Source organism: Gallinula chloropus (assembly GCF_964237585.1).
Source record: "Gallinula chloropus genome assembly, chromosome: 2".
NCBI lineage: Eukaryota > Metazoa > Chordata > Aves > Gruiformes > Rallidae > Gallinula > Gallinula chloropus.
The window spans coordinates 27,954,158-27,979,661 of NC_140086.1; the positions used below are offsets into that span (position 1 = coordinate 27,954,158).

Below are 25,504 nucleotides of genomic sequence, written 5' to 3' on the forward strand. Positions count from 1 at the left end.
CATACCTCAGATGCGTGTGGAGTCATGCACGTATGGCTCCTCTAGACCCACCCTGCACCATTCCTTTCCAGAACATTCAGATTAATAGAACTCATTTTTTTGTAACCTACCAAATGTCCTTCAAACTCCCAGGCGTTGTTCTGTTACTTAAAATTCTATTACGTTTATATTTTTTATCCAAAAGCTATTTTCAGTTAAGAGGTGAATCTCTAGAATATTCTTCGTTCCACAGTTTTGCTAGGGCTGTCAGTCACTATGCAGGGCAGGACAGAGGGACACACCTGTAACTGGGAGGGAGGTGGCTCCCCAGGCCTTACCAGCCTGCCCCCGGGCCTAGGAGTCCCGCTTCGCTTCAGCCTGCGGCTGTCAGCCCCTAACAGCAGCTGCCGGGTATCTGAGGCGGGGTCCCCGGCTGAGGGCTGGGGTGAAGGGAATATTCCAGCGCGGCTGGTGAGAGACCAAGGGGCCTGGGACCGGGGCTGTGCGGGGATTCCCTCGCTCCGCATGCGCGCTGCACACCGGCGGCGCTTGCTTCCCGCTGCCGCTGCGCGGCGTGCCCCGTTCCAGCCTCCTCCCTTCCTTCCCCTTCCGCCGTGCTGCCGCGGCTTCGGCCCGGGACTCGCTCTCGGCGGCAGCGAGTGGAGAGGTTTATTTTCACTCCGTTCCCGGCCTTGCTCCCGATTCTCCGGGGGGCGCTGGGTGGAGCTGGAGCCCTGTGCGGAGGTTCCTCGGGTACCACAACCCCCCCCCCCCACCTGAAGGCGCTCCTCGCCGCCCTCCAGGATGTGGAAGCTGGTGCCTGCTGCGGGAAAAGGTGAGGGAGCGCCAGACCTCGCCGGGAGTCGGGCGGGCTGAGCCCGGGCACCGCCAGCACCCGGTCCTGCCCCGCCACGGCCTGCACGGCTTCCCGGGGCGGCCTCCGGCGCCTGAGTCCGTAACGGCCCGGCCGTGCCTCGGGCTGCCGAGCCGCGCCGGGCGGGCACCGGCCTTTGTTTCCCATGGGGTCTCCGAGCGGGCTCGCTTCTCCGCGCTCGCCGGGCAGAGCCGTGTTGGTGCGGTGTGGGCGAGTGGTGCGCTGGCTGTCGGCCGAGGCTCGTATGTCGGTGGAGCCCCGAGCATTGAACTCGCAGCTCCTGTTAGTAGCGCCTTTTGCTTTGCTGGTGTGTACATCTGGGATGTCTTCAGGTGCAGTTGGAGCCAGTGAAGCAGGTCGCAGAGCGTTGATTTGAGATACCCGAAGAATTGAGCTTAGATGCAGAAATCAACCTCAGGCGTCTCTCAGAAGAGATGTCTTTAAACATGATGTTGATGTTTCGAGGACCAAGGGTTGAATTTAAGACACCGTGTTGTTCTTTGGATGCAGAGTTTTGAAACTGAATTGCCACTCAACCTTTCATAACTTTCCTTATTCACAGAAGTTTAGATACACGGATAACTTTGATGATAAGTGTATAATACGCAAATTTTTTCTTCACTTAAATGTTTTCTATATAATCAGCAGTCTTGCAATAGTTGCACCTGCTCTTTATTTCCTAATTCATCAGGAATAAATTTTGGATGTCTGGTTTATCTCCTAGTGACAATAGTACCTAATCCTGTTGAAATGAAAGTTTCTCTTATCTCCTGGAAAACTCTTTGAGCCAAAACATCAGTATTGTCATATCCAAGATGATGGTTTCTGTGCAACTTATATTTGGAGCACTAATTGCCCGGGGTTGATACCTAGAACATAATTTTTAATCATTAATTTTCTGGGTTTGTTGACCAGTAGGTAGCACACACCTTCTGGGTGCAAGGCAGTTGGTTCACTGAAAAGCCACAATGTGGTCAAGACTACAGATATCAAGAACGTGTTAAAGTGTAGGTGAAAGGCTGAACTTAGTAAATATCCCTTTGATTTACATTGCAAATCTTTGCTGGTAGAGTAGGAGGATATTTTTCTGTGAAAAATTAGTTATGTAAATAAATCATAGGCCCTCAAAAAATTTCATACTCTTAAAACCTGTGTTACGTCAAAGCTATATTACATTGTAACATTTTTTTCCTTTATCAAGAAGCAGTACTAGAGAAGAGTTAATAAGCAAAATATTAATAAAAATATATTGCCTTTGAAAATAGTGTGTTGCCACTTTCGTAACTGCTTTATTTATCATAAAATATATCCTTTTTAGAATGGACAGAGCAAGGAAGAGTGGAAGAAGATTCTATCTATAAACTAAATGCGTAGTTCTAGTCAGCATAAGAAATGATGCATGACAAAGTTGAGTTTCACATATATTATAAACTTTGGAATGTTTCAGAGGTGCTTTGAGTGTTTTGGAGGTTTTTGTTAGTTGATACTTTTTTCCGGTCTTGTTTATTTTCAGGAGAGCCATACCGGCTCTTAAGTGGTACAGAATATGTTGTTGGACGTAAAAACTGTGCAATTTTAATTCAGGATGATCAGTCCATCAGTCGAAGTCATGCGGTTCTGACAGTAAGTCATCCTGAAACAACCTCTGTAAGTAGCCAGCATTTTACTGCATTATCAATGTTAGGTGGATAATTCAGTCTGCCATGACCATGCATGACATTATAAATTTGCTCTCACTGGTGTTCTTTACTTGCAGTAGATCCATTGATCACCTGTCCTTTCCTTTCTTAATCTTGACAGACTTCTTTTTTTATTTGGGTTGCTTGGCTGTGTTGAGACACTTAGTGGCATAGTTCTACTGGTCCAATCTCCCATTTGAGCATTTATTTTATCACAGAGTAAAGATTCACTAAGAATTTGTATTAAAAAAAATGATAGCAAAAAATTATTCAATTAAATTTCATTACGTAGACAAGCTTTAGGCCTTCATTCTGGAAGGTGTTTTACTTGTCTTATTGCAGGCTTAGTACCTATTTCATTCCACATCATTAATTCTGCATTTGCTTAGGGGACTGAAAATAAAAGTGTCCCAGGGAGAATGAGCAGGCAACAGTTTTCTGTTGCTTCTGTGTTGCAGTGTTTACAGACATTTTTAAGCCAGACAGCAGGAATTTAATTTATGTAACCATATAAGGAGTTTGAAATGGAATAAATAAAATCTATTTGTCCTTTAATTGCCACAAGTAACGTATAACTACATGGCAGAATTTCATAAAAGCAGGCTGTCAGTCTTCTCACGGGCTTGTGAACCATTGGGGAGATATGACAGTGCCTGATCTCATCTCAAGACGTACTGGTGTCACCATACTCTGCAGCTTGTAGAAGGAGGTGAGGGAAAGTAACTTGGCCACCTAAGCCAGGGATCCATGGTAGGTAAAAGCATCAATGATAAATCACAGAGCCTTGCTAAGTAGCACTAGCAGAGGCTTTGGGCCAGTGAATGATTGTCTTGCACAGCCTCCAAAAAGACTGAATGTGGGAAGCACAAAAGTTCTGTCACTAAAAATACATGTTTTTTCTCAGTGAATGTGTTCTTCACAGTGAAAACCAGAAGATTGATAATGACACGTACCCAGCCTCATTGTCCAAAGTCTTAATTTAGGATGGTATTTTATGGGCTCTTTCTTATTTTTCTACTGCAGTGACCTGTTTCCAATAAAACTACCTAATTCTGATAAACTGTAATGGCTTGCTTTTTTACATTTCAGAGCCAGTCTCTCTCAGTCCCTGTATTAACAGTAACAGATAAATCTAAGTATGGTACATTTGTTAATGGATCAAAACTCAATGGCAGTTCAGTGTCTTTGCAGTCTGGTGACAGAATCAACTTTGGAGTCTTTGAAAGCAAGTTTAGGTAAGTTACTTGGTTATAAAACAACAAGTAAAAAATTGCAGTTTTTGAAGAGACTATTTTTGCACATGGTACAGCTTGGCAAGTGATAACAGCATTAGTTTTTTTAGAAGGCAAAGGAGATGAGTAGGATTTTGCATGTGTTCCATACCTGCTTCTGGAATAGTTTTTCCATTATATGTTTTTCTAGTATTTATCTTGACACTGAAGAGATTAAAATTGTTCATAGTAAAGAGTAGGCATGTTAGAAGATGTTGTATCATGCACAGTGAGTGTTTTCAGGCTATTTTAAGCAAAGAACAATCATAAAAGGTAAATGGTTCTAAAGAAGGGAGAAAAATTCAGTGCAGGAACAGAGAGCTTGTCTGAACCCTTGTTAACTGTTAAAATATAACAAGAACTGAAATCACTGGAGGATGCTTTGTGCAGCACTAGCCATTCAGTGCTTGCTGCTGTGATGTATGCCTGCATCCTCTTTAGTAAACCCAGCTTGCTAATTTTTCAAATGTAACACAGTAGTCAGTCCTGTCTGAGTATATAAAGCATTCCTTGAAGTAGTGGGTAAATAGATGAAATTCTAGACAGATGGTGGGAGGTCATCTATCTGAACTTCTGTAAGGCTTTTGATATGGTCCCCCACAATGTCCTTCTCTTGAAGTTGGGGGGATACAGATTTGATGGTTGGACATTTCAGTGGATAACAAATTGGCTGGATGGCTGCCTCCGAAGGGTCATCGTCAATGGTTTGATGTCCAGATGGACATGGTGCTCCTCAAGGGTCTGTACTGGGATCAATGCTGTTAAATATCTTTATTACTTATATTGACAGTGAGCTTGAGTGCACCCTCAGCAAGTTTGCTGATGACACCAAGTTGAGTGGTAAGGTTAATGTGCCAGAGGGACGGGATGCCATCCAGAGGGACCTGGACAGGCTGGAGAAGTGGGCACAGGTGAACCTCATGAGGTTCAGAAAAGCCAAGTGCAGGGTCCTGCACCTGGATTGGGACAACCCCCATTATCCCTACAGATTATGAGCCACCAATGTGTATCTGCAGTCCAGAAGGACCAACTGCATCCCAGGCTGTATCAAAAGAAGTGTGTCCAGCAGATCAAGAGAGGTGATTCTGCACCTCTACTCTGCTCTGGTGAGACCTCACCTGGAATACTGTGTCCAGGTTTGGAGCCTTCAACACAGGAAGGATATGCACCTATTGGAGTGTGTTCAGAGGAGGGCCACAAAAATGATCAAAGGGCTGGAGCACCTCTCCTGTGAAGACAGGCTGAGAGAGTTGGGCTTGTTCAGCCTGGAGAAGAGAAGGCTCCAGGGGTGCCTATAGGAAAGCTGGGGAAGAACTGTTCGTGAGGGCATGTAGCAGTAGGACAAGGGGTAATGGTTTTAACCTCAAAAAGGGGAGATTTAGGTTGGATATTAGGAAAAAGTTCTTCACTGTGAGGGTGGTGGATCACTGGAACAGGCTACCCAGAGAAGTAGTGGAGGCCCCATTCCTGGAGATATTCGGGGTCAGGCTTGGTATGGGGCTCTGAGTGACCTGATCTAGTGAAGGTGTCCTTGTTTATTGCGGAGTGGGTGGACTAGATGAACTTTAAAGGTCCCTTTCAACCTAACACATTCTGTGATTCTAATGACCATTAAAATCAACGTTCAAGCAACCAGAAATTGGTTTTGTTCCTTAAAATTTGTCTCCAGTTGTCACTGTTGCTGATATTTGAAAAGCTTTCTTTTAAATAAACATACCTGAAATGTGGTACAGGAATTACACTGTGACACCAGATACATCATGATTGTTGTACCAGAAAGATTATCTAAATTTCTTTCTGCTTTGTAGACTAAACCAGATCAAATCATGGAATTTGATATGATACAATTCCATATGAAGACCTATAAGTAGGCTTACGGTCAAGGGAAGTGGCAATGTTAGGGAAAAAAGTTACTTGAACTTGCATTCTACAACACATATTTTTTTAAATACCTGTTTGTGGACTGTTCTGTTGATCATGCTTTTATCTTCGGAAGCACATGCTCTGTATTTGCTGACCTTGCAGTATGCTTGAAATGCTAATTTTATGTGATGTGATGTCTGTGGAAAATCCAGAAATGCTTAGAAATATTTCTGACATCAAGTCAAAATACTATTTTTTTCTGAATAAAAATTCCTGAAGAAAGTAAATACTGATTATTAAAGTGCAGCCTTTGATCTGGGTCTATATCTGTAGTTTTGTGTCTTTTGGGGGGGGGGGGGGGGGGGGTGTCGGTGTTTTCTCCCAGAATTCCTTGAAACGCAAACAAGGTGGTTGTCAGGTCTGTTAATTATGTTTGGCTGAAGTAACTAAAACTCTTTTACTGTTCTTTTCAGAATAGAGTATGAACCTTTAGTTGTCTGCTCCTCATGTTTAGATGTTGCTCAGAAAACTGCTTTAAATAAAGCCATCCAGCATCTTGGAGGCCTTGTAGTGAATGAATGGACAAAAGAGTGTACTCACCTTGTGATGCTATCCGTAAAAGTTACTGTAAAGGTATGTTGAGATTTTGCATATCGATGGTGTTGCTTTGCAGTTTTTCCACAAATGCAAATTAAATTCTAGACCTGCTCAAGATTTTCCTGTACAAAGCAATTAAGTCAACTCTTCCAAGTTAAGAAAGAGAAGTATGTTGATGGGAAGTTGGAGGGAAAGAAAATGAAAGTTTTGAAGACTGCCTGGTACATTTTCATAACTTCAGTCAAGACAGCAATTAAAATCTAGGCTATTGGAAGTAAAACTGTCCAGGTCTTCAGTAGCAAAATTCAGTATTCTATTTGTGTGACACTTTCCACATCTAAGATCTTAAAAGGTAATGTCAGTTGAACCATGGCCTAGCTGAACTTTTTCCATATGATAAATAGATTTTTTCTGTCTTTTCAGACTATATGTGCTTTGATTTGTGGTCGACCAATTATAAAACCAGATTTTTTTGTTGAATTAATCAAAGCTATTCAGTCCAGGCAACAGTTGCCAAATCATGAAAGGTATGTATCATGTTTTCAATGTCACAAAATTAAATTTATGGCAATTAGATTATCAAATAACTACACACTGATCTGATTATATTTGACAGAATATATGTGTTACAGTAATGTAATTTGTGGAAGAATGCTTAATATGACGTGTGTTTTAGAGTTCAGGCAATTTCCTTAGTTTCATCCCTGGAGTTATAAAATGAACTCATGAAATTGACTATGCTCAGAGATATTACTAGCTCTAAGTAAAAACTTGTTTTGTTTGGAGCAACATTTAAACTCTTCTGGGAGTTGATACTTCAAAATAAAGAAAAATTTTATTTTTGTGAAAGAAATTATATCAAACATATTTCATTATGGAGACATTTTCCCAGTAAACAGTTAGTTACTGAATTTACTGTAAACCTTGGTGAAAATAAACTTAGCCTAACCATTGAGTTCCCTGGTTTAATTACCTGTAAAGAGTATGAGTATGAGAAATAATTCTTCATGTTTAAATTATCTTGGAATGGGGATTTTTTCTTTGGAATAAATAAGTACTGTAGAACAGCCCTTTCACTTACTTTTGCAACAGAGAAAAACGTAAAATAATCCGATTATTGTAGGAGATAATTTCATCTGAGCAATAGCATTGTTACAACGTTGCCTTGAAAAGTGATAGTTGTGGTTTGGTTTTGGGTTGGGTGTTTTTGTGGGTTTTGTTGTGAACACATGATTCATGCAGGTGAGAAATTTCCATTGTGTGTTTTTAAAAGGTAAACTGCGTGGATAGGTGTGTTTTTCACTTCTGCTCTGAAGGCTTTAGAAGATACTGTGGAAAAAAAAACCATAATAAATGGGAATTGGAAGAATGCTTGGCATTTGGAAAATAAAATGTTGAACATTTAATTAAAAGTTAACAGGGAGAAAAACTTGTGAGACTACTTTAAGTGCGCTCAAGATGTGATGATTTTTGTGACTGTGTTGTTTCAACCAGGTGGATGCTGAACACCAGACATGGAGGTTGGGGGAGATAAGTGGTGAAGAAAAGTCACCTAGTTGCCTTTATCTATGTATGGATATACATCCATGCACTATGTGTTAGGACATAATTTAGTTTATTTTCTTCAGGGCTTTGATAATAGCCTTTGGTGGAACAGTTTGAAGAACAGTAGGGTGGAGAAAAGGGCATCTAAACAAAGCTCAGCGGTGCACAAGTGGTATTGGAAGCAAAGCTGCTGAGGATTCCCAGCCAGCTGCACTTGCTGAGTCTTACAATACGTCTCACAGAATGTGACAGTATGCTGTTAGAACAGCACAGGTGCCAATCTGGAACAATTGGTAGCAAATACTTCAGCTTCTAGATGCTGTTTTACATTTGCAGAGCTTATGTTATTTGTCAAATCAGTCATCTGTGAGTGGTTAAAAGCTCATTTGGTCTTCAGTTTCAAAAGAAACAGGGAAACTTCATGATGGGAACTTTTCTGTACTTCTACATTGCTTTGTAAGGGTATGAGAAAACTAAATGAACTGTTTAGAGTCCTTTGAAATACTGGACATAAGGGTTTTTTTCTGGCAGATTTTTTTAGTGCAGGTGGTACAAGCCATCAAAAGCTGGCAATTGGTTGTGCAATCTGTAATTTCCTTGGTGTGATGTAAGCTGTAAGGCTGCTGTTGCTGCCTGTTACACTAACAAGCTGATAGTGATTTGGGCTTTTGATACCCAGGTGCATGTTTTTCATTCCTTTAATAGAGAAGTGATGGTATTACTCATCTGTTAAGTGCTCCTTAAAATAGAATCAGATGGATATGGTTCCCTTTTTTTAACACTTCCCTTACTTTTGAGATCCTCAGAGGAATTCACTAAATGTGATTAACACTAGCAGTATATCCACTGTTTTGCTTTCACAGAGAGATTTCTGCATCAAGCTAAATAATACAACTGATATAATACATGGATCTATATTTAAAATAATTGTGGCATCTTAAATAGGTGGTATTTTTAAGATGAAGCTTGTAGGAAAATACTGGAGATTAACTTGGAAACTGTTTGCATTCAATTTCCAAAAATACGTTTTAACTTTCATAAGGGATCTCTGTGCTGTGCACTGTAGCTAGAGCGGAGTAGGTACATCTGCAAGACACAAACCAAATTGAATATGAAATCATTTTGGATATGAAATAAGAAAGGCATATTCAGCCAGCCCCTTTTCAGTGGTCTGTGGGGACAGGACAAGGGGCAATGGCAGCAAATTGGAACATAGGAAGTTCTGCACCAACATGAGGAGAAACTTTTTCACAGTGAGGGTGACAGAGCTCTGGGACAGGCTGCCCAGGGAGGTGGTGGAGTCTCCTTCTCTGGAGATGTTCAAGACCCGTCTGGACACCTATCTGAGTGATATGTCCTAGGGAGCTGCTTTGGCAGGGGGGTTGGACCTGATGATCTCTCGAGGTCCCTTCCAACCCCTACAATTCTATGATATTGATGTGGTAATACAGGGTGACACTATAATTTAAATCTTAATTACTCACATAGATCTGATTAAAATAAGAAATCTTACGGAAATGAAATCTTGAAGTTCAAAAAATTTAAAACTTTTTATTTATAGTAAGACTTACTAGAATTACAAACCTGCAGTTCACATAATAAACGTGGCTTCTTACTTGAGGCTTTTTACGGGGAAGCTGATGGTGGTCTGATACTCTGTGATAACCTATGCAAGGAAAAAAATTGATTGAAGATTTCACTAATAGGTGCGTAGAGCACAGCCCTGTGTGAAATAACATGTTTTATTACAGCAGTCCTGTGTAAATTGTGCAGGGTTTTGAAAAAGTAGGAAAGTAACCAAGCTTTTAACAGAAACTCATCAGGAATCAAAATGTATCTATTGAAAGATTCAAGACTGTAGATGGCCTTTTGTGCATGATGACGTTGCTGTTCAGAGCTTATGGGGAGAGAGTACAAAGAGCGCTTCACAATCATGAGGGTGAAAAGACTGTTACCTTTAGGTTTACATCAGGATTGGATAAGACTTTCAAAAGAAGATCAGAGATTTCCTTGAAGAAATGACCAGTTGAAGGTTCCTGCCGAAATTAGAAACCAAAAGATTTGAAATTTCTAGAGAAACTATAGTCCACTTCTGAAGTAATAGAAGCTGCAGTTTTTCCCTATTTAGTCATCCTTTGGTTTTTAAAAATAACTTTGTCTCCTGTATATATCTTAGGTTAATAGCTGTCTCTGTTGGGCTCTATCAGAAGTCTTCTGGCTTCGTATCCAAAATTTGAGTTGGGCTATTTCTTAACATCACTAGAATTTATCATATGTATTTCAATTTCAGTGGAACAGTTTTTTTTGTAAACAGACTTGAATGGGATGTTCACTTCTGTCTAATCTGTTCCCCAGCTGAAGTCCGTTTGCTTCTCTTGCATTGGACAAAACAATTGAGAATCAGTTCAGTTTTCTAGCCTACCAGCAAGAAAAGTGTTCTTGTGGTCATCTAGTGTGGTGGCACTCGGTTTCCAGTAGAAGAGGAGGGGTGGTTGTCCGTATGTGAAGGGTAGAAGCAGCAAAATGGCTAATTTTGCACAGAGTTTTACTGTTAGCTGAAGTAAATGCAGAATGAGATTGCAGTCTGGTGTGAGGGTGGTGTTAGTGGAGAATGAAGGTAATGCGTACAGCAGGTGCAAAAAGTGGGTAGGTTGAATGGATTGCTAAAAATGTCATTTCAGTTACAGTTGTAGAAAGTCTTGATCTTAGCTTAGGTGTTGAAAAATTAGAGGGTCTGTTTCCTAACAATCTATTGAAAAAAAGATTTCTAAGACAATAATAAGAGTTTCAAGAGAACAATACAGTATTTTAACTGCAGAGCTTTACTCCAAAACAGAAAGGACTATTAGTACTGATAGGTAAATCTGAATTTTGCAAATTCCTAATTTTCTCTGTTCTTGCAGCTTTTATCCTCCAGTTGATGAGCCTTGCATTGGTACCGAAAAACTGGATTTCTCTGAGCATCATGAAAGGAGAAAAATATTCAGTGGAAAAACATTTGTATTTCTAACTGCCAAGCAGGTAATTAGGCTTTACATTACCAAAATGTTGCAGGGGTATCCAAACACAGGTTCTGTTCTCTGTGAATTCAATCTTATTCTGGGTTCATCAGTAAAGGAGGACTTCTGTGTGTTTATCTTATTAGAATACGATGGTCTAAGCAAGATGAAGTACAGAGTGAGAAACAACACAATACATCTGTATTAGTGCATCAGCCGTAAACATTATACTGGTGGCTCATTATGCTGATTATTCTAAACCAACTGTATTTAAAGATATTTTAATTTTTTAAAAATTTACATTCTCTCTTTAGCACAAGAAACTGGGTCCAGCAGTTATTCTTGGAGGAGGAGAAGCAAAGTTGCTGATGGAGGGAAGAAAAGACACATCTTTACTGGTTTCTCCTGAAGTTTGTGTTGTTGATGTGGCGTTGACAAACTCTCAGATCCCAGCATCTGACTCCATGAGAAACTGGACTGAATCTATCCTTGCTGTCTTGCAAAGGTGCAGCATTGTTCTCGTGTTCAACAGTATGGTAATCTCAGAATTTCTGCAGAGAATTAGCCATGGTGTTTAGATACGTATTTTAATGGTAGGGTGCTTATGAAGAGGATAACTTCTTCATTGCTTTAATTATTTAGCATAGTAACTAAGATTTCTTGAAGTGATACAGAAATGACTCAGCAGTTCTGTGAGGATTTGGTGGGGTTTTATGTTTGGGTTTTTTTCCCAGAGGATCCAGTTCTACAAAAATTCATTGTAATGAAGCTGCTTTGAAATGACAGACAGCAAATAGTTTGTCTGTTTAAAATAAGTTAAACATTAATATATTTTGATAATGGAAAATAGATCAAGTATGATTTTTTCAATAAATACACGCATTGGATAACAGGTGAGGTGGCACCTGGTTCATTGCCATCTAGTTATGTACATATAGTGTTTCTGAAGAGCAGCTTTTGTTTAATAAAAAAAGTTTTGATTATTTTTGTTTGTTTGAGAGGGCAGACTGCTTACTTTTATAGATGTTAGTGTTTTCATTAAGCTGTTTTATTAAAACAAAACAAAATCCCAACCCTTAATACCTAAACTTAATTCCTCTGAATTTTCCTGCAAAATAAAGAAAAACTGCTCAAGCTCTTCTCATGATTCTGGTAGAGAAAAAGTGTATATGTGCCAAACTGCCTGGTAAGAAATACTCAGGTCTTGCAAGTCACTTCTCTGTTCATATATGTTTTCGAACTGTTAAGTAGAGCACAGTTGGGTAAATGCCCACAAGTCAGGTATGGAGAGATGTGTTGGTTGGATTACTGGAGCCAGAGTGTGGCTATGGCAGCAGGAGACACGGGAAGCCCATATGTATGGGACACGGGTATAGTGATGGGTAATTATGCTGGCTTAAGGTGTTGTGAAAAATTGTAGTGTAGACTGATGTTTCTTGAAAGGAGGAATGGAACATTTTGTACATTGTCCTATGTGTGCCCACTCACCTATTTATCTTTGAACTTCTACTAAGGAACTTTTTGTCTTTATTTTATTTTTATATTAACAGCAAAGATCTCAGGGCTATACCTGAGGCAGAAATTGGATTGGCGGTTATCTTCATGTCTACAGAAAAATATTGCAACCCTCAAAAGCAGCCTGGTAACAAAGGTAATGGGAAGAAGGGTAGTAACAAGTTACACAGCATTAAATAAACAGTATTTCTTTTGTACATGACATTCATGGCTAATGTTCCTTTGTTTTGCAAAACAACTCAATTAGAATGATAATGTATGAAAAATGTATTTCAAGTCTGAAGAGGTAATTGGCTTATAAACTGCAGTGAGAATTATTTGACCCTGAAATATAAATAAAAAAGCAGATCTAAAATTAGCATAAAAAGCAGACACATAGCATGTTGATCTCTAAAGGCAAGGTACTTTAAAACAGTCTTCTGAAGTTCATGTTTTTATTGGCCACTAAATTAATATTTGAATTCCATCCTTTTCTGTCTTTATTAAAAGATCAGGATGATAAGGAAGTAAAACGTGAATGTTAAAAATTGAGAGAAGAATGGAATTACATTGTAAAGGCTTGCTTAAACGTTTGCGCAAAATAATTTGCTTTGGGAAATTCAACTGCCCCCAGCCCTGTTCAAAATCAAACTTAATCTTGATGTAACAAGTAAAAAGAATGACACTTGACTGCCATGTTTGCTGAAGTTACAGTTACGGGGTGGACATCCCAAGTATCAACTTGAAACTTAACCTGTATTTGTTAAAAGAGATGTAAATAAAAATTGTTGAGACATGGAGTTTTTGTCTAATTCTCTTCTTATGCTTTTTCCAAAATTTTTAGTCTGTCAGAATTATATGTATAATTTTAGGTTCTGTTGTACAAAGTTATATTGGGTAACAAATCTTAGAGCTTTTTTAAAAAAATCAAACTAACTAGTAAATCTGTCCTTAGTTGTATGGATATTATTTATTCAAAAATGTATTTGAAGAGAGATACAGACATGCAGTACGGCAGAGCCCTGAGTAATATTTTGTTTGACTGGTATTCTTGTATGAATAACTCGTGTGTGATCTGTTGTCTATTCAGTGAGTTTAGAAAACAATACAAAATTGATTCACAGATTAAATTTAAAGATAGTGACCTTACAAACATGTGGATGTATCAGAAATGCTGACTCTGATTTCCACTCTGAATGATTCGATTGGGTAAAAATTTAAATTGTCTGAATGAATTGCATAAAAGGACTCAGTATCAGGCTTTTAATGGTAGCTGTATTTACAGTGTATTTGCTAAGAGGGAACAAATATTATCGTTTGGGAGTTACGAAAAACTTCCATGTATGTGTTGCAAAGCAAAGGGATTGGGAACAGAACTTCCTCTTGGAGGAGATAAAGCGAATGAAGAACAAGTGGAAGGGCAGGGAATTTAAAAGATGTATATGCTCTTCTTTCTGTTTTACAGAGAGAGAATGTGAATAACTAAACAGAGCAGCAAACAATGTTTTAGGGCAATCCACTGACTATGGGGGATCACGGAGTCACCATCTCTGGAGGTGTTCAAAGAACACATAGATGTGGCATTGCAGGACATGGTTTAGTTGACACGGTGGCGTCGGACAGGCGGTTGGACTTTATGATCTTAGAGGTCTTTTCCAACCTTGAAGATTCTATGAGAAATTGGCTGGCAAACATACTTAGTCTGAGATTATTTTCTGATAGCAAGTAATAGGAATAATTCCAAATATAATAATCATATGTTAGAACATTGTACAGTGGTAAATGTAAGGAATTTTGTGCTCTGACAGTTTTGCCTAAAAGTGTATTGCGTGATTTATTAATTACATTATGACCATATTGATACATGATTTCCCGTTATGCTGCTTTTTATTTAAGCAAAAGTTGATTGAGAGGAGTGTTTAACTAAAACTGAATCCTAGAATACAGTCTTTTAGAACTGCTGCTTTCAGGTTTTTTAGTCAATAAATCTGGTTTTTTGGGGTTGTTTTTATTAAAATTGTGATGACACTGTTCTACCAAAATCCCTCCTGACATGATAATAGGTGCAAAGAAACCCAGAATGTGATATTAACCTCTTATTCCTCTCTTGTGTTGATCCTGCAGGTGTAACTAAAAGTACTTCTGCATCAGCCCTTGCAGGGCGAGCCATTTCTCAGAGTTTGGCTGTGGATGAAACCATAGTGCCAGATGACAGTTCAGTATATGTAGCTGATACAGAAATAGAAGAGCTGACATGGTAAAGTATTCATGGAAATAGTTTTGAAGATAATACTTGCAAATAAAGGAGTCTTTTGGGGCAGAGGAACTGTATTATTTTCATGGACAAAGACATACAGTGTTTAAAATGACACTTACTAAATTCCTGTTGCTTGTCTGCAGTGAGATAATTTCTGCCTTGCTAATGTAGGACTTGTGACTCAGGTACAAATCTAGATACTTCATATCTGATTTAACTGTCATAACTGTTAAAAGTTTTCAGGCTATTTCATGGTTTCAAGAATGTACTTGCCATAAGGGATTTTACAATTTGTTTTTAGCACACTTAAATTGTTAGTAAGTTCAAAGTAGAGGTACAGCTTTTTTCAAAAGTGGCATTCTGCAGTGTATCTCTCTGGTAACTTCCTGTGTGTTCACTTAGTACTTTTTCTCTCTTATATAGTATGGAGACAGAGAATACCCAGATGGACAAAAGTGGGAAAACAGCTTTCCAGGATATAATCGCTGTCAAGAAAAACCCTAGCACAAGTGGCAATGTAAATGCAGCAACATTGGTATCTAGAATGAACAGAACACCTGGTTTTAGTCAAAAAAGTCATCCTGGTTCACCATCTAAAATTTCAGCAGCTGGCAAACCCAGTGAATACGCTTCACGTCAGCAGTCGAACTCAATTACAAATTACTTCCAGGTAGCTAGAAAAAGGTATGTTAGAATTTTGTTGTCATTCCTTCTCTTATTGTTATCTTGCTGCTGTTTCTGGAAAACAGTTCTAGCTCCGGGGGTGTAAATTTAATTGTGGTTTCAATTCAAAACACACTTAAAAGGCAATTTTTAGATCAGCTTCCTAGAATAGCAAACTCTTTCTCACAGGTACTTAACATTCAGATTTCACAGTGCAGTCATTAAAACCCCAGGAAGTTGTTACGTTGCAGAGGCAGTTAGTAATATATAAAAAAAGGCTTTTGTAATTTATTTCTGTTGTGATTAATGTCTGGCTAAGGGATCGTGCTGAAGAAGGAGAAACATCTGTACCCAAACTAGCAAAACTGGAGGAAAGGTCATCTCCTGTTTCCAAGTGCACTGAACCCACGGCTTCATCAGTGTGGACCAGTGAAGCAGGACAGCATCAAAAGAAAAATAACATCCTGGACACAAACCCAAATTGTGCCTTAGAAGATACCAGTATAAAGCCTGCAAGGGGAAATGGGAACCTAGCAAGTGATAAAACCAACACTAAAATTACTTCTGGTGAACAGCATACAGCCAAGAAGAGAAAGGAGTTAGATGATTTATCTGAAGACACAGAGGCACTAGAAATTGTGTTTGGAAAGAGAGACCTAGACTGGGAAGACGAGATGGCAGATCATGACCGGGAAGCTCAAGGAAATACACGAAAAAAAAGATGTTTGGAAGCCAAAGGAAGCTGGATTCAAGAAGTAAATACAAAACAGGAGGAGGACAATAAAACACTGGTAAGCTATATTTTTCTTATGGGACTAATCTTGAAAGTTACAATTATGCTGGGATGCAGATAGATTGTTTAGGGGTAAGGCTGCCTGTATGCAAAAAGTGATTTTAGGAAGTTTGTTTGCAAGTTTGTCTCAAATCACCGTAAACTAAAAATTGACGTGATGTACCTGTTACGTTACCTGTGAACACTGAAGTGTTACACCTATCTAAAAAACATATTTTTCAGGTTTTAGGATGTTGTTTCTTTGTTTTCCTCTCTCTTTTCTACCTACAGTACTTCAGGCAAACAGCAGAATGTATCCCTGGTCCAAGAAAAACTTACTATATTGTTAATTATGATGTTGATGTTTATACTAAAATAGTATTCTATTACATTCTCTTTATATAATAAATCTGAAGAAACCTTTAGTTGACCTCATCTGTTGAATACCACTGTAGCGTTCGGAGTCTTTCAAGCCGGAATCTCTAGGTGAAGTGTGAAAGATTATTAAAAACCCCGGATGAGGCGATTCAATTCACTAATGTCCTCTTTAAAAGAAAACCAAATCCCAGCTCCCCCAAAACTCCCCAGCCTATGATTAGTTTTCTTTATTATTTCTCTGGTTTTGTTTTTGACAATAAGGTAGTTTTCAAAGAGAAATGAAGAAAACAGTGGCTAAGAGTAGCCACTTGATTAAAAAAAAAGGCAAAAGCAGGTTTGTAGAGGAAAGCAATGTTGAGAGCTCTAGAAAAGTAGACTATTAACAATGTGGGAGAGAATAAGAGAGAAGGAAGAGGTTTAATGTGCATTTAGTGAAAAAATACAAATGCTTACTGTCCAGTCAGTTCTTGCACAGTGAAGGCAGTATTTAAATGCTGTAATAATAATGTTTCAATGTGTGATTGAGGAACAGGTGCAAGATACCTTGAATCAGGTGAGAACTAGTGATTTTGTGAGCATCTTTATCTCAGACCAGCTTAACACTCTTTTTCTCAATATTTTACTGGAGCTTGTTCTGGCTAAGTGCAAATTTTGAACAGTACTTTTTGTGTGTGTGCATGCTTGTGACAGGCAGGTTTTAAAAGACAAATCTTGTTTCTTGCTATTTATACTGTCAGAGAGGAAGTACTTTTTATCAGGTCTAACCAGACTGAGAGACTAAAAAGTCTGCTTGGAATAGTCTTCTGAACTTTGTTATGGCCTGGGAAGTTCTGCTAGTCTAACTTCTTGTTGGGATCGTCAAGTAAAGTAAATTCTTAATACAAAATTGAACTGTAATTTTACAGATGAGCACTTCAGCGTTTTGCTGACAAAGTCTTCTGATAGTTTAATAATGACCTGTTGTCCTGGTTTCGGTCAGGATGGAGTTAATTTCTTTTGTAGCAGCGGATGGAATGCTGTGTTTGGGAGTTAAAATGGAAGCAGTGCTGATAACCCCCTGATGTTTTTAGTTGCTGTCAGACAGTCAAGGACCTTCTCAGATCCTCATACTTCTCTATTCATGAGAGAGGAGGGGCGAAGCCAGGACAGGTGACCCAACTGGCCAAAGAGAGTATTCCACGCCAATTACGTCCTGCTCAGTATAAAGGGGGGCTGACGGGAGGAAGGCCGGGGGTGGCTCCAGGACGCGCGGTTCTTGGGGGACGGTCAGGTTCCGGGACGGCTCTGGGTGGCACGGCCTGAGTTGTGGGTTCGGTGAGAAACTGCATTGTGTAGCAACAGCTTCATATATTTTTGCTCTAAAGTCCTGTTAGCATTGTTGTATTTTATCTTTCTGCTCTTTTAGTAAACTATCCTTATCCCAACTCATGGGCTTTTGGTTTCTTGGTTTTGGGGTTATTTGCCCCTTCCTTTTCCTTCCCTTGCCCCAACCCCCCTCCCTTCCTTTAAAGAGCAGGCAGCTGCATGGATCTTGGCTCTCAGCTGGGGTAAAACCATGACACCTGTTTTGTTCATGTAAATTATATTCCTAGTGGAATAGGATGAAGATGTCAATATAAAGCACCACATGTGTATTTATTACCTGTTATTCTTTACGTATAGATGCATGTTGTGTATCTGGCAAGACAGAGAACATAACTGACTCAAAATCTGCAAGGTGCATAAAACTTGATGTGTTTTCAACCACTGAAAATAATTATGAAGGGCAAATCTGGCTTTAAACTGTGGGACAAAGCAGCCTGCAGAATACTTTCCTATCTATTTAAAAGCTTTTACAGTATTTCCCAGAATGTGGAAGGACTCTGAAGATCGTTACACATCGACAAAACTTGCTACTGGTATAAGGAAAAAAAGAAGTGAGGAAAGGAAAAAAAATTGCTACAGTGTACATAAGTGGTTTAATTTAAATTTAAAATTTGAAAATGCATTTTCTGTCTAAATATTTATATTGATTTGCAAATGCTTCACTGTAGAGAGCAGAAAACAATTTTATGCAATTAAGTTTGTGTTTAAGTAGAGTGTTACATTTTAAATAATTTTTTTAATCCAATAGAAAGAAGACAAACTTGAATCAGTTGCAACTTCAGAAATGGAAAGTGAGATGAAGCAAGAGTCTCCAGTCTTGGTAAGAAAATTACAGTTAATTGTAAGTTTAAACATCAAGCTTTGAAATGGGATCCACAAATACTATCTTCTTAAATGTAAAACTGATGGAAAGATTCTGAAGAGGTAAAGGAGAATGTAGGCAGATAATAAGGGGCACGATATAAACCCTTCTCATGTATATACAGAAAACAGCCCCACAGGAGGGAATGCTGTATGCAACTAATGGCAGAGTGCAGAGCCAGCTCAGATTAAGGGACTTTCACTTTGCACTGTGTACTTTGCTAGAAAAGCATTGTACTCCATCTGGGCTGGAGCTGTCTGTGAAGATAGTTTAACGTTATTTGTGAACTTTTTAATCACATTGGTGATTTGCCCAAGCAGCACAGTGAGTATGCAGACTTGCAGGCATGTGAGCATCCTCATGCACACAAAAAAATTGCTTCATTGATCATACCAAGTTTATAGCCCTAAAGCCAGCATAAGGGGCAAGTCTGTGTGCTAGAATTGAACTGAAGATGTTCAGTGCTATCTGCCTTGGAGTTAGCGGGAGTTTTCATTCGAGTAAGCTTACCTGGTTAAATTAATTCAGGTAAGAGGCAGGGTGGAGGGGAGGAGGGAAGCAAGTCTTAGATATTGGCTGAATTAAGAAAAAAAAATTACTTAAGTTTTATATTTAAGTAAAATTCAAGTGTAGTGAGGTACACTGACTTCATTGTTATGATTACTGTGGTTCTTAGAGGTTGTCTTTTCAGCAGTAGCACATGTGAAAGATGCAAATTTCAGAGCTCCCAGCTTTATTGGCAGTGTGTAAAGAGGCCAAGAAGTACATCCATCTCCTTGGCTTTTAGCACTGCTGCTGCTTCCCCTCACACTTTTGTAATCCTAACTTTTTCCTTGGCTGTGCTTACAAGCTTTAGATACAGAAATTATCAGTGTTGTTCATACTCTGTTTATACACTTGAAGTACTCCTTCCTTTTTCTTCTCACATAAGAACCACAACAAACCTGAAGATGACACCAGCCGTCTCCCTAGCAGACTTCTGTTGACTGAATTTCGGTCGTTGGTTGTCAGCCATCCAAGGCTGAACAGTCAGCTTACTGGAAATACCAGCTATGGGGAAAAGAAAAATTTCAAAGTATTCAGAAAGGTTAGTGTGTATTTGAAATGATCACAAGGTGGCACTGTTTTAAAATACGGAAAAGTATGGCCTTAAGGTTGTAGAAGTGTTAGGAATTTTTTTTTTTTAAAAAAAAAAGATAGTAACTACAGAAAGATAGTAACTTGATAGTAACTACTATTAACAAATATTTTGTTAATTGACTGAAAAATACCAGGCTGACAAAAGGTTATCTTGTGCTTGATTGCTTGGATATACTGGTACTTTCTATTCCAAGTTGTTACTTGGAATAAGTTGCTAAGTAGTGCCTGCCCTAACTTCTGGTTGCACTTCCAAAAGCTAGCAGTCTGAGTTCTCCAAAGATGTACATATAAAGCATGTGCTGATTCAGGATCTTACGTTTTGTCTAATGAGTCTTGGGTTTCTGAATAGAACTAAATTTAGTATGTTACAACACTAAGACTGTTACTTGCTTGGGTCCTGAAGATTATTTCAAGATTTTTAGTGTTCTGTGTAAAAATACCTCTTCAGCTTGTATTAAAAATTTTTATAAAACCCCAAAGATGTGATCTAAGATCACTAGAAATGCATTTCAGTAAAATATTGTGTAGTGGGTGAGTCACATAACTTCCAGCTTTCTGGGACTGTGCTCTCATTTTTAGGTAACACTTTTTCTCTCATTTTGTAATAGATGCTTATGCATTCTAGTGTCTATCAGTAAAAACAGGGTTTACATGGAGTTTATAAACACTATACCTACTACCAGATTTATTTGGCATATGTAACTTGTGAAGTGTTTGGTTTGGTATTTCTTGTGAAAGGAACAGACCACTTACAATGTGCTTACCTTGTATTGTCATTGTAAAAATTACTGTCCCACAGGTGGCTTATCCAGGGGCAGGGCAACTTCCATACATTATCGGAGGCTCAGATTTGATTGCTCACCATGCTAAAAAGAATTCAGAGCTAGAGGAGTGGTTGAGGCAAGAAATGGAGGTAAGTAATTATTACTGATCAAACAAAAACCTGGCTCATGTAGGTGGCCATACCATTCGTTACTGAAATTCTTCAGAATTTTATTTTTCAAATAAAACTTGAGCCAGTGATCTGTCCACACATGCTCATAGGAGCATACACCTTTTAAAAGTTACTGAAAGTCAGTGCTAAGGCTGATCTGAATTCATTTTACATGCAAGATTCATACAATCAGAAATATTGATTTAAAGCAAAATCAATAACCTAAAGCAGCGATCTGTTTTACAATAAGCAAAACTAATATTACGGAAACTCTTGACTTCTATGAATGTGACAGGGAGCTAGGAATAACATCTATGGTTAGCTGTGTTCACATTGTTAGTACAGTTGATATTTTACTCTTGAACAGAACAGAAAATGCCTGAGTAAAATTCTTTTGGAGTGTACTGAAGATTTATTATTCTTTACCAAGAATAAATTTAATATTTAATAATAAATAAATTATTCTAGTTCCAGTTGAATAGATTTAATTTGCCCCCCTGTTCTCAGCGCTGTTGAGGCCCCACCTTGAGTACTGTGTTCAGTTTTGCGCCCCTCACTGCAGAAAAGACATTGAGGTGCTGGAGCAGGTCCAGAGAAGCATGATGAGGCTGGTGAGGGGACTGGAGAATAAATGTTATGAGGAGCAGTGGACAGAACTGGCATTGTTTAGTCTGTAGAAGAGGAAGTTGAGGGGAGACCTTATTGCTCTCTACAACTACCTGAAAGGAGGTTGTGGAGTGGCAGGGGGCTGACCTTTTCTCCCTAGTGACCAGTGATAGGACAAGAAGAAATAGTGTCAAGTTACACCAAGGGAGGTTTAGATTGGATATTAGGAAAAACTTCTCCACGGAGAGGGTTGTTAGGCTGTGGAACAGGCTGCCCCCTGGAAGTGGTGGAGTCTCCATCCCTGGAAGAATTTAAAAGATGTGGTGCTGAGGGACATGGTTTAGTAGTGGATGGCAGGTTAGAGTGATGGTTGGACTTGATGAACTGAAGGGTCCCTTCCAACCAAGACAGTTCTATGATTCTATGAATATTTTTTTCTATTGCAGAAATCTTCACTTTTGCAGAAGTTCTAAAAAATACTATAACAGATCACAGCAGTTCTCTGGCACTTTCGTTTTCCAGCAGTTTCTTTAAAAATACTTGCTGATGAGTCATATTCTGTTTCTACAGCCCGATTCAGATCCCCTTACATCAACACTTTCTGACTATTTTCTTTTTTTCAATCCTAGAAATAGATAACACTAATTAAAATTCCTTTTATGCACCAATAAACAGAGAAAAAAATCCCTGTTTCTGTCATGATGCTTAAAACCCCAAAATCCCCACATTTCTGACCAAAAATGATACCGTGCACAAACTAATCCATTCCATTAGTTGATAGCAGTACTCAAACTTCAGTAAATAATAAATAATAAAATATATTAGTTGATCTGAATGTGCACTAAACAGAGTTCTTAGAGAAAAGTTAGTACTGTGGTAGTGCAGGAATATATTTTTCTTCTATATTGTTGGTTAGCTTCATCCTTAACATCAAATATTGTATTAATTTACTTTCTCAGGAACAGAACCGACATGCAAGAGAAGAATCACTTGCTGATGATCTGTTCAGGTAAGAATTTTAAGTTTGTTATGTAGAAAACCTGTATTTTTGCATCACTTTCTTCAAAACTGGAACTTAAAAAACAAACAACAAAGCCTACTTTGAGTATTCTTTTCAAAATTTCATGTATTCCTCTATGGAATATACCCAAAATGACTCAAAAACTTCTCTCAAATTTTTCATGCCTTCAATTCCATTCAGACTTGCTACAGATTTTCCAAAGAGAAACTTCTCAAGCAAAAGTGTTGCTATTTCCTGGCTTGTGTACACAAGCTCCATTGTTCACAAAGGCAGGAAGAGATTCCAGGGTCAGGCTTTCTGCCATTAGTGTTTGGTAGAGCCTAATGAAGTGTCTTGATTTTGTTATCTGAACTGCAAAGAGAAAGCCACAGATGTGGTCTGTTGCATTTTTTGTTGTGGCCATGGAATTTGTCTGTCCCTGTGCTGAGTCACTTGAGGGAGCTAAAGCAACAGAATACTAGTTCTGTGAAAATGTGATCGGCAGAACTGCTTTTTTTATCTTTGAAGTAATGATTGCCAGAATTTAAAATGAAAAATTTAAAAACTCTAGGTAAATCCTGCAGTATGGCCCCTGTGTGTCCCTGTCTTTGAGACCTTAGCTGCTTTCAAATCCATTCACAAGCAGAGCTCCTGCCTTTTCTTTTTACTTGTTAGAAACTCCGTCAATACCTTAGTATATTTCTAGTTTTCAGACTGAGAGGAGACATTTTTGTACCCATCATTGTGCTCTTGGCAGTGTGGTAGAGTCATTAATTCTGTCTTAATCAGTGCCTATGGCACAGAGATTTTTGGTAGGTGTCAGGTTCACCTGGCTGTTCGCTGTTGCTTTTTGCCATTACCTTTGCCTCTAAACTACAGTCTGTTTCAGTACTTTTCTTTCAGTAACCTTAATTTCTTTTGAAAGAGAGAATCAGCCTATTCAGTTAATTTCCTGTCCAATTACTTTGAACTGTAATCCTAATTTAATGATTTATAACAACTTTCTAAATAAAAAAAAACAGTTCTAAGGTAACTTTACCACTGCATTAGTTTTTACATTTGCAGTACAGCCCCTAAATATGTGTCAGTTGTGAAGATGCTTATAAACACATGGTGTAGTATGATTGCTGTGCTGGAATATTAAGTGCTTCAAAGTATCTTGACTAATTTTAGCCTTTCAGAACACAGCAGTGGAAACTTAAATAATATACATGCTTTCACACTTAAAAAAAGTTTTACCCCAACTTCAGTTTATTTAGGATAGTTGTACTGATAGAAGTTTCCACAGTCAAAAATTTTAAAACACAAAATTTAGCGTTCAAGCAGTTTGTGATGTATTTCTAATGTTGCCTTAATCCTGAGTAAAACTGCTTGGAATAATGCTAATGTTAACAGCTGCAATTTCCAATGAAAATCATGGTTGAAAATGCTGTTAGAAAGTCATGGTACTCTGAGCTAGACAGGAAAGCTGTGCCCTCAACTGCTGTTGAGTATGTACTGAGACAGAGGAGGAAGAGAAGGCTATCATAGACTATCTGCTAAGACTACACATGAATGGATTATGTTCAGCAGTAGTCCTTTGTATCCTTCACTCCCTGCTCACTGTTTTACTTCTTACCTGCCATGCATTTGACGAATGCTGGAAATTGTGCATTTAAGTAGAAAAATATATATGCTGAAGAAGGATGGGTTTTGTCCAAATGACTGTCAAAAAAATGTGATATCACATACCAGTGTATGTAAGAGCCATTCAGAAAGTCCTGCTGCATGAACAGGTTGCTCTGTTCAATAACAGTTAATAATAGAGCGCTTCTTTCAAAGTGTATACATTTCATTTTTGCCAGGAGTCGTGAGATGTACAGCAACAGCAGTGACTTCTAGTTATGTGGTGGTGTAATTTGGCTCACAAGCTGTCACATTTTCCTGTCTAAGCAAAAAATGTCTTGATGAAAGCAGAATTAGTGGAAGTAAAACTGCCTGATCGTTCAGTTGTGTCCAGAAGTTATTCATGCGTAAAGACAAAACACATCAGAATTTCAAAGAACTGGCACAGGATTTTGGGAGGTGAAGCTCAAGTGGAGAGAGAGAAAAGGCCAAGGGATAGCACTGTCAAGCAGAGGCAAACGATATGCATGTTGTGGTAAATCAAGTACCTACTTAGTATACCCAGAAGGTAGATCTAAATTACTAAAAATCAATCAGAAGCTGCATAAAGGGGAAGACAAGGCAAGGAACTGCTTTGTGTGGGAGTAGGAGGCAGCAGAAGGGTTTTGTCAGGCTGAGTTGTGGCCAAGTGTCATACACTGCTGAGAATATGCAGCTCCCCTTTTCCCTCCCCTTTCAGTTTTGGGGGTGCGTTTTGTTTGGTTTTGGGGCTTTTTAGTAGAGAAGTTGATGTTGGATCATTAAAGGCTAGGAGGAACTTGTTCGTGCAGCAGATGTAAGGCTCTTAAGTAGGTAGGGAGTCAGTGAAATTTCTTGTAAAGATTATGTCTAGTTCATGTACAGGGTCTAGCTTATGATTCATGCATCCTTCAGTCAAATTGTAGCAACTGTAGTTAACTATAAAAGGGCACATAGAGAAAGAATTGAATGTTGGCCAATTCCTTGTTACAAATACATAATAAAGGTACTGACATCACATTGTTAACTTTGAATATCATTTAGCTTTTCTTACTTGTGACAGACTTTCTTTCGTGTTGCAGATACGATCCTAATGTAAAAAGGAGAAGATAAACTGTGACCTGAATTTACAGTGATTCTGCTTTCTGTTCGTTTGTTTTGCTGGCTCTGGTGTGTAATACACACCTATGTATGACCATCTGAGCTCTGTTATTGTAAGACTTGTTTTTAAGTCTTGCTTTTATTAAAGAAAAAAGTTTCTTTCACTGGTTGGTACTTAGGGATTGCATGTTTTCAAGACCTCGATATTATTTGCTTCAGATTAATGCTCAGTAAAATACTATAGCTACTTATGATTTAATTTTAGTCTGTTTATTTCTAATATTTGTTTGTCAGTACTATTTTTTGGGGGGAAAGGAAGTTAGGATCAAGCTGCTTTCTTTTCAGAAAGGCTTTGTTAGTTAGATTTGTAAATATCGTCAGTTTTGTTATGAGGTGAAGAGTTCCTAAATAAGTTAGACCAAACTTCTAAATTTGTATCTGGGTAAACAAGAAGTATTTAATGTTGATAAGATCAAGCTTCTTCCTGTTTTTTGAAGTTGGT

At 38.6% G+C, this 25,504-nt stretch overlaps 1 protein-coding gene across 1 annotated transcript; it reads left to right on the forward strand.

Annotated features, from left to right (window-relative positions):
• The first annotated feature begins 745 nt into the window (after positions 1 to 745).
• On the forward strand, positions 746 to 25,261 carry NBN (nibrin). The gene is made up of 16 exons (XM_084280183.1): positions 746 to 814; positions 2,367 to 2,500; positions 3,622 to 3,767; positions 6,140 to 6,299; positions 6,687 to 6,790; positions 10,712 to 10,829; positions 11,122 to 11,312; positions 12,358 to 12,458; positions 14,426 to 14,558; positions 14,982 to 15,242; positions 15,541 to 16,012; positions 18,485 to 18,556; positions 19,530 to 19,685; positions 20,538 to 20,651; positions 22,238 to 22,287; positions 24,984 to 25,261. The coding sequence occupies exons 1-16, from the start codon at positions 784 to 786 to the stop codon at positions 25,012 to 25,014; spliced, it is 2,274 nt and encodes a 757-aa protein (XP_084136309.1). The 5' UTR covers positions 746 to 783; the 3' UTR covers positions 25,015 to 25,261.
• Positions 25,262 to 25,504: the final 243 nt, after the last annotated feature.